A 10,175-nucleotide genomic window follows, 5' to 3' on the forward strand; every position below is an offset into this window, starting at 1 on the left:
TTGTTCCCCTAACCCCATCTAGGGTATCTATTTCCCCCTCTCCCATCTTGTCTAGAAAGATGTAAGATTGACCACTCTCTGTGGATGACAACGTACCCTCTAACCAGAGTGGTGATGCGAATATCTATTAGGGTTCACCTTTGGCTAAGTACTGTCGTGACTATAGAATATCTGATAGGACCACTATGGTTGGTACGACCGTCTTCATAGATTATACCATAGTTTGGCAAATTGAAAATGTGCTTGAGCAAATTTTAATATCTGTATCTGTTTGGCCATTCCACATGGGCAGTCAGAAATTTGTATCTCCCTTCAGAGATGGAAGTTGTAATGATTTGACGAAGCATGACACGAAAATATGAGAGTTCATGATTTATTTTATTTTCTCTATTTTCTGGTATGATGTGTGTTTGTTTTTATTATATTAACGTAATGTTTTCTCTAATAAAGGTAAAATAGGTTTACGAAGTAATTAAACAGTAAATATGTATGTTAGAATAATTCACCTTTAAAACCTTATGATGTTATTTAAATATTATTTTCTTTACTGAGCATATGGAACTCACTCTTTCCATGCCTCACCCCCCCCCCCCCCGCGATGAAGAAGAAAATGAGGAACCACAAGCTGACCTACCCATTCAAGTTTATGAGGATCCCGTAGATCCGCAAAACTTTAGTGCATGATTGTTCCCGCACTCTTATGAGTCCAATAAATTAGTGAAAGAAATGGCCCTCTTTTGTATTTTGACTGTGTTTTGTAGCCACTTTTGCCATCAATTACATGTATGTAATTGGAACTCATATATTTGCAAGGAATTTGTATTAATTTGCTCCGCTACATATAATTCTTATCATACACTCATAATTCTGTTTCCGTATCTGATACCTACATGCCTTAATTAGCATTTGGGATATCACAGATTTTTAGTATCAATGTTAATACTAAGGGTTCTATTATTAATCTAGAGTTTATTTTTTAATTTATTTTTTATTTTTAATTTATTTTTATTTAGATATTTATTTCATTTTTTGTTTGTTTTTAGTTTACTTCAATTTTTGTTTTTTATTTTTTTATTTTATATCATTTTAATTTATTATTTTTAATTTAAACGTAATTTTTTATTTATTTATTTTGTTTTGTTTATTTCATTATTGTTATTATTATTGAGCAAATTACGCTGTTTCTTTTCTGTTTTGAGTAAGTATATGAGTCAATTAAACAACGAAAAACTACTTTCAATAAATCTAGAGATCGGAAAGACATGTAGACAACTTAATCGAGAGAAAAGAGAACAATTAGCAACAGAAAGAAAAATAAGAGTTGAGATGGCTAAACATCAAGAAATTGGACGAGCAAGAGATGTTTTGAACGAGAATAAAGGGAGAGCACTTAGGGACTTTGTTACTCCTTCACATGTAGGAGCTTCATCCAGCATCGTTCGATAGAGTGTCAATGCGAACAACTTCGAAATCAAACCCCCCATCATTTAGATTATCGACACCTCAATTCAGTTTTAGGATTTTCCAAATGATGACCCTACTGCACATCTCTTTTATTTTTTAAAATTTTGTGGTACTTTTAAGCATATTGGTGTTTCTAGTGATGCAAGTAGACTTAGACTCTTTCCTTTTTTCTTTAAGATATAAAGCTAAAAGTTGGTTGCATTCTCTTTTTGAAGGTATAATTATTATATAGGAAGACCTCGCTCAAAAAGTTTTAGCAAAACTTTTTCCACCAGTCAAGATGGCAAGGATGAGAAATGACATCACCAGTTTTTATCAAATGGATGGAGAGACGATTTATGAGAGCAATTTAAGGAGTTGATTAGAAGATGTCCTCATCATGGGTTGCCTAAGTGGTTGTTTGTTCAAACCTTTTATAACAGATTGAACTAATAAACCACGATCATAATTGATGTAACTGCTAGAGGAGCTTTGATGGAGAATTCTACAAATGATGCTTACGAGCTCTTAGAAGAGATGGCCATGAATAACTATCAATGGCCAACGAAAAGATGTTAACAAAAAGTGAATGCTAGATTATATGAGATTGATGCTTTAACTTCTCTTAATGGAAAAATTGATTCTTTATTTAAGAAATTGATCAAAAGAGTGCTAATGTTGTTAATTCTCATGTGCAGGGTGTATTTGAAGATCTTTTTCAAGGGCAAGAGATGGAACAAGTTCGTTTTATAGCTGGACAGGACATGCCACCATACAACCCATAATCCAACACATACAATCCTAGGATGAGAAATCATCTAAAAGTTTCATGGAAAAATCAACAGAATGTGGCTAGGCCTCCCCTAGGATTTCAACCTCAAGAAAAGAAGCCCTCACTTGAAGATATGATGGTAACCATACATAGGAACACAACAAAGTTTGCAACAAAGATTAAAGCAACAATACAGAATCAATAATTAATGTTGCAAAATCAGCAAGCTTCATCAAGAACCTGGAAAATAAGATGGGCTAATTAGCAAACATGATCAATAGAAGAGTTCAAGTTACCTTACCAAGTAACTCAGAGACAAATCCAAAAGAACAAGCCAAGAAAATTTCCTTGAGGAGTGCGAAATAGTTGGTAGATACAAGAAAGGATGAAGTAACCATAAACAAAAAGGTATAGAAAGAGAAGGAAGAACAAGAAGAAGATAAGAAATAAGTAGTGGTTAAGCCTAGTGTACCACTGGTTCCATTTCTATACTGCCTCAAAAAAATAATGAAGTAAGAATTTCCTTAAATTTCTTGATATATTTTGAAAACCTTCAAATTAATATTCCTTTTGTAGAGGCTCTTACTCAAATGCAAAGTTATGCCAAGTTTTTTAAGTAGATCTAGCAAAGAAGAGGAGCTTGGAAGACCATGAGACTATTATGCTCACCGAGGAATGTAGTGCCATCATTCATAATAAGTTACCTCCTAAAGTGAAAGATCCAGGAAGTTTTACTATACCTTGTAATATGGAAAATTCTGATTTGAATAATGCTCTTTGTGATCTTGGTGTTGGTATTAACTTAATGCCTTATTCTATGTTCAAAAAACTAGGTATTGGTAAGGTGAAGCCCACAATAATGTCATTGCAATTAGGAGATAGATCGATGAGATACCCCTTAAAAATAATGAAGGATGTGATATTAAAGGTGGAAAACTTCATATTCCCCATCGACTTCATGGTGTTAGACATAAAAGTTGATAGAGAAGTTCCTCTCATACTTAGAAGACCCTTTCTTGCAACGGGTTAGGCATTAATCAATGTTCCCAGTAGTAAGTTAACATTTCAAGTTGGGGATAGACAGGTAACTTTTAATATTTTTAATTCCTCAGAATTCCCTATGAACACTAATGAATGCTTTAATATTGATATAATTAATGAGTGTGTGTTCAAAAGTCTCACCAGGACAGAAAAAGACCTTGATAGCTAGGAAGATGCTAATTCAAATAAAGATAATGGTTAAGAAGAGGATGGTGCAATATAGGAGAAGTTGGAAAAAGGTATGTACACCAAGAAATCTTCCATTGAGGAGCCACATAAACTCTAGCTAAAACAGTTACCTTCACACTTAAGGTATGCGTATTTGGGTAAGAACTCCACTCTTCCTATGATTATATATGATTCTTTAGATAAAAAATAAAAAAGGCTTTATTGTGTGTACTTAGGAAAAGGATTAGATCCATAGGTTGAGGTGTAAATGATATAAAAGGTATTAGTCATTCTTTATACATGCATAAAACTTTAATGGAAGATAACCACAAGCCTTCTATTGAGTATCAACATACGTTAAATCTTCATGTGAAAGATGTAGTGAAGGCTGAAGTGATTAAACTCTTAGATGTAGGGATTATTTATCCTATTTTAGATAGTGAGTGGGTAAACCCTGTACATGTAGTACCTAATAAAGGGGGGCACGACTATAATCACCGGTAAAAAAATGAGTTGATCCCAACTAGGATGGTTACAGGATGGCGTATGTGTATAGACTATAGGAAGCTAAATAAAGCCATTTGGAAGGACCACTTCCCCTTACCCTTTATAGATAAAATGTTAGAGTGATTAGCAAGCTATGCTTACTATTATATTTTAGATGGCTATTCAAGGTATTACTAAATTTTGGTTGCACCCGAGGACCAAGAAAAAAATACTTTTACATGTCCATATAGTACCTTTGCATATCAAGGATACCATTTGGATTATGTAACGTACCTGCAACTTTTATGACATCCATATTCCATGATAAGATTGAGAATATGATCGAGGTATTTATGGATGATTTTTCTGTTTTTGGTTCATCTTTTGATTTATGTCCTGCTAATCTTGATCGAGTATTGCAGAATGTGAAAAAGTTAATATGGTGTTGAATTGGGAAAAATGTCATTTTATGGTACAAGAAGGTATTGTCTTAGTGCATAGAATTTCCAATAGCAGAATAAAGGTGGATAGAGCCAAGATTGAAGTCACTGAGAGACTATTGCCACCTATTTCTATGAAGGGCGTGAGGAGTTTCCTTGGGTATGTGGGCTTTTATCGACGATTCATAGAGGATTCTTTAAAAATTACTAAACCTTTGTGTCAATTACTTGTTAAAGATCCACCATTTGATTTTAACAAAGAATGTTCATGTGTTTTTGACAGGTTAAAAAAGGAACTCATTTCAGCTCCAATTATTGCAGCACCAGATTGGTCCTTGCCATTTGATTTGATGTGTAATGCTAGTGATTATGTTTTTAGTGCTATGCTCGGTCAATGCAAGGATAAGAAGTTACACATGATCTATTATGCTAGCAAGACATTAAACAACGTGTAACTTAACTATGCCACAACTAAAAAGGAGCTTCTTACTATAGTTTTTGCTTTTGATAAACTTAGATCATATCTCATTAGAGCTAAAACTATTTATCAATCATTTTACAATTAAATATCTCCTTATAAAAAAGGATGTTAAACCTCATTTAATCCGTTGGGTTTTATTCTTGCAGGAATTTGATATTAAAATTAGAGACAAGCAAGGAGTAGAGAACTTAGTAGCAAATCACTTATCACGATTGGAGAGGGCCAAGGCTGAGGAGGATAAGGTGTACTAAAATGAGTCTTTTCCTGATGGGCAACTTTTTGCTATGATGGCAGCTTAAGCCCTATGGTATGCAGACATTGTGAACTACTTGTAGTGTAATATAGTTCCTCCCAAATTTTCGTATCAATAAAAGAAGAAATTATTTTCTTATGTAAAATACTACTATTGGGAATAACCATATTTATTCAAATATTGTGCAGACCAAATGATAAGGAGATGTGTTCTTAGGGAAGAAATTCAAGATATTTTGATGCATTACCATTCATTGGCATGTGGGAGACATTCTGGGGAAAATAAAACTACAAAAAAAATATTCTAAAGTGGATTCTATTAGCCATCCATATTTAAGGATGTTACTGTGTATGTGGCTTCATGTGATAGATGTCAAAAGATGGGCAACATCTCAAAAAGGAAGGAGATACCACTAACAAATATTTTGGAGGTTGAATTATTTGACGTGTGGGGGATTGATTTCATAGGACCTTTTCCTCCATCCTTTTTGAATTTGTATATTATGGTGGTGATTTATTATGTTTCTAAATGGATGAAAGTTGTTCCTTTTCGCAATATTGATGCCAATAGTGTGATAAATTTCCTTAAAAAGATTCAGCATGCCTTGAGCAATCATCAATGATGGAGGTGAGCATTTTTGTAACTATTATTTAGATCCCTTAATAGCTAAATATGGTGTTACTCATCGTGTAGGTACCCCTTACCATCCTCAAACAAGCGGTCAAGTGGAGATCTCTAATAGGGAAATCAAGTGCATCTTGGAAGCAACTGTAAATGGAGAAAGGAAAGATTGGTTAAAGAAGCTAGATGATGCATTACAGGCATACAGGATTGCATCTAAAACACCAATTAGTATGTCTCCCCATTGTCTAAATATGGAAAAACATGTCATCTTTCGGTGGAACTTGAACGCAAGGTTTATTGGGCTATGAAGTTGTTGAAATTCAATTCCAAGGATGTGAGTGAAAAGTGCTTATTGCGGTTAAATGCCTTAGAATAATATAGACTGCATGCCTATGAGAATGCAAAAATCTATAAAGAGTGAACCAAAAGGTATCATGATAAACACATTGAAAGGCGAGAATTACAAGTTGGTCAACAAGTGTTACTCTATAATACACTCATTCGATTATTTCTTAAGAAAGTTAAAAGCTCATTTGAGTTAAAAATAAATTTATGAGTTAATTTTTTATGTAGGTTGAATTGTTGAAGAGAAGATAAGAAAAGAGGCTGAAGAAGAGAAGAAAAAAAGAGGAAGAGAGGATGTACAAAAAAACCCTATCTCCACTCTTTCTTTGGCTATAAAAAAAATCATATATAAAGACAGAGAGGAGGAGGCATCAAAAAGGTGAAGTAGAAAAGAGAAAAAATTTACAAAGAGAGACGGGAGCCACAGAGAGAAAGCAACAACCAAATCTGTAAACGCAGCGAGCGCAAGCAGAGGTGAAAGGAAGCAGATGCAGTAGAGAGAGAGAAAAGCTAAGAAAAATTATCTAGTAATTTATTTATTTTATTTTCAATTAACTTATTCCTAGGTAAGCATTTTTAGGATATTATGATGAAATTTGAATGTTAGAGTTTGAGATTTTTCAAATATATTTTTTTAATTAATTACATGAGTTATTTTTTCTCAAATATACTTTGTGTTGCTCAAACCACTATGCCTAGTTAAATTTCTTTTGCTAGAGTAATTGATGTAGCCTGAATCAAAGGTGAATTTGCAATTTAATTTTTAGCTTTCTTCTGGTAGTACTTTAGCAGTATTGAACTTAATTAGCTTGTGAGAATTGACCAGCTCATAGTTTTTTTTCTGATTGATCATTTTAGAATAATGAGAGTCAAATTTTATCAATTAGACATGTACTGTTAAGCATTAATAAAGACTTGAACGGGAGTAATATAGTGGAATTAATGTGGATCAATCGAATTATTACAGATTTAATTGAATCAAATTAATAATTATTATAAAAGGTTAGCAGTTGTTAATTGATAGACCTAGAAAATACTAGGAAGCAAACTGAAAGGACATTAAAATAGTTCCACCATTACAGACTAGATTAAATCGGTTGTGTAATCAAAACACAAATATACCCAAGATTCAGGTGAAATCAATTACTCTAGTGCATTTCATTGATAAGTTTTTCTCAATTTAATTATTCTACTTTGATTAAATTATTCTAAAAATTTTTCTTCCATAAATTTAATTTTAATTTCTAGATAATAATATAATCTCTACAATTTTTGTACTTGGTATGCAATCCCTGTGGGACGATAATCTATTCATCACTTTATTAACACCCATAAGATATCTGTCCACTCTAAACTCTTTCTTTAACAACTAGGAACTTGATATCTATATGTTTTAACTTCAACAGACTCCTATTATTGTTGGAATACATAATAGCAGACTTATTGTCACAAAATATCTTTAGTGGTCTTTCAATGCCACTTACAATGCATAGCCCACTGACTAAATTTTAAAGTCATATTTTATGATTAGACGCCTTATAACATGTTATAAACTCTACTGCCATGGTTGAAGAGGCTATGAGCGTTTGCTTAGCACTTTTCCAAGGAAAAACTCCCCCAGTACAAAAGTAGATATAGCCTAATGTGGATCTCCTACTATCTTGCCATCCGGCAAAATCATAATCAAAATAACCAATGATCTCTAACCATCTAATCTTTCGTATGTGAGCATGCAGTCTTTCATTCTCTGTAAATACTGCATGACACATTTGGCTGTCTTCCAATGATCCATATCTAGACTACTTAAATATCTCCTAGTATCCCAACATTGTAAAAAAATCCAAACGTATACAAACCTAAGCATACATAAGACTCTCTGCAGTTGAAGCATAAGGAATCTTTTACATTTCTTTTATAATTATTCTTGGGGCATTGACTTAAAACAAACTTATCTCCCTTAAACATAGGGGTGTCACCTCATTTATAATCCTGCATGCCAAATCTCTTAAGAACCTTTTTGATATAACTCTTTTGTGACAATCTAAGAATACCCCGAGAGTGATCCTAGTATATATGCATCCCTGAGACAAAAGAGGCATCCCTAAGATCTTTCATTTCAAATTTTCTTGTCAGAAATCTCTTGATTTCATGTAATAAATATATATCGTTATTGGCAAATAGTATGTCATCGACATATTAAAAAAAAAAATTGTTTACTCCCAATGAACTTATGGTATATATGATTATCTACCATATTAATATGAAAACCAAAAGCTATGATAACTTGATGGAATTTGTGATACCACTGACGAGAAGTTTGTTTAAGTCCATAGATGGATTTTTTAATTTGCAAATCATTTGCTTTACATTGCCCGATACAAAATTTTCTACCATAAAAATTGTCTCATTAGTGTCACAATTGAGAAACGCGGTCTTAACATCCATCTGATGTAACTTATGATGCATAAAAACATCATATTCATTGTCCACTTTTGAGTATTTAATTAGAATAATTGTTATATGATTTAAGCTATTCCATTCATTTTGATGCAGGACAAAAGACAGGGGCGGAATAAGGGAAAGTAGCATAAAAAGGGGTAGAATTCATGATGAAGCTGTTAGATTAGGAATAAGCCTTGGCCAAGGCTTAGGCTCAGCAAATAGCAGTAGACTCTGGTTCTTGTACACTCAAGCCTCGAGTAAGGCTAAGGCATCAACGGGATTACAAGTCATGGGTTTGCTCAAGTAAGCCTTGGCTAAGGCTTATGTCTTAGCAAAAAGAAGAATCATAGTTAAACCTTGGCCACAACTAGCACCATGGTAGCAAGAGGGAGGCCCAATTCACACTCGATCAAGCCTTGGCCAAGGTAAGAGGTCACATGTAGCAGCTGATTTAAAAAAGGCACGCTCTTAAGATTTAAAAGAAAGAATCCCACTGTAACCAAGATTGGCAACCAAAAATCAAGGGGAAGAGGATTTTAGAAAGCAAGCAAAGTGCTGAAATCATTGGGAGGAATCCCAATCAATGTAAGAGGGAAACCCGAATCCTTTTTGGCTATAAAAAAAGACTGCCAGCAGAGAATAGAGGCATCTTTTTCCTCACGCCATGCAATGTAGCAGCTACAAATTTTCTACACTTTTCTCCTTCCTCTTTCTAATATTAAAAAAACTCTGTGCTACATTAAACTCATCATGAGTGGCCAAACACTTATTCTTTTCAGTAGATTTAGTGAAACTCCAATCTATATTATGATATCGAATTGAGCTGATTCTTATTTTGTTTGAATGCAAGTATTTGTTTATTTCTCTACGTATATATATATATATATATATATATACATATTTACTATTGCTAATCGTTCAAATAAGCCTGTTAGATGAGTGACACAATAGCATATAGCCATCCGAAGTAGCCCAAATCTATAATTGTTTGAGCTAAAATGGTATCCAATGGCGATTAGTTTTGAACTAAAGGAGTTGACAATCTAGTTGACTGGTTTAAATAGATGAATCTGATAACTTGAATAAGGTCCTTCTAGTTCTTAAGGCCATTGATAAATTAAACTCCAGGGCTTTCTCAAGATTGTTTGATCGATGATAACCAGTTAATGATCGTTTCTTGATTAGTATAAGATTAAGGAATGATTAGTTGTCAGAATATTTCTGACAGCTAGAATTGATTTGCTACATTCTAATAAAATTAATTTTTGTATCAGTGGTCAATTACATAATTGGAGCGTAGCTACTTCGTTTATTGGGAATTCTTGCATTATTGATTTGTCTTCATTTACTTCTAACATTTTCCTTAAGTCAGAATTTAATTTTAAATAAACCTCTCTTAACCTCTATTTCATTTCAAAAAATACACCCCCCTTTTACTTTAATTTTGTTTAAAGTAGTTATAAAAAAAAAAAGCAATCCTCGGTTCCATGAGGATTTGACCCTATTTGCCACTACTATAATTTGGTATTATTAGTTAAAACATCAATTTATTTTTAGTGAATTCAACACCCATTAAATTTTGGCATCGTTGCTAGGGAACCGAGTAACTAATTGTTTTTTTTCTTTAATGACCAAATCTGATCACAAAGAACGTCTCCTCTACGATCCAAAGATAGAAAA

General features: G+C 33.2%; 1 protein-coding gene and 1 pseudogene across 1 annotated transcript; one reads left to right on the forward strand and one right to left on the reverse strand.

Annotated features, from left to right (window-relative positions):
* Nucleotides 1–1,750: 1,750 nt before the first annotated feature.
* On the reverse strand, nt 1,751–1,850 carry LOC148266328 (small nucleolar RNA R71; annotated as a pseudogene).
* Nucleotides 1,851–2,876: 1,026 nt separating this feature from the next.
* LOC148266329 (uncharacterized) lies at nt 2,877–3,245 on the forward strand. Its single transcript, XM_088219082.1, has one exon. It carries the CDS (start codon nt 2,877–2,879, stop codon nt 3,243–3,245), a length of 369 nt encoding a protein of 122 aa, XP_088075208.1.
* The last annotated feature ends 6,930 nt before the right edge of the window (nt 3,246–10,175 follow it).

This window comes from Carica papaya, chromosome 4 (assembly GCF_054855325.1).
Source record: "Carica papaya isolate Zhongbai chromosome 4, ASM5485532v1, whole genome shotgun sequence".
Classification (NCBI taxonomy): domain Eukaryota; kingdom Viridiplantae; phylum Streptophyta; class Magnoliopsida; order Brassicales; family Caricaceae; genus Carica; species Carica papaya.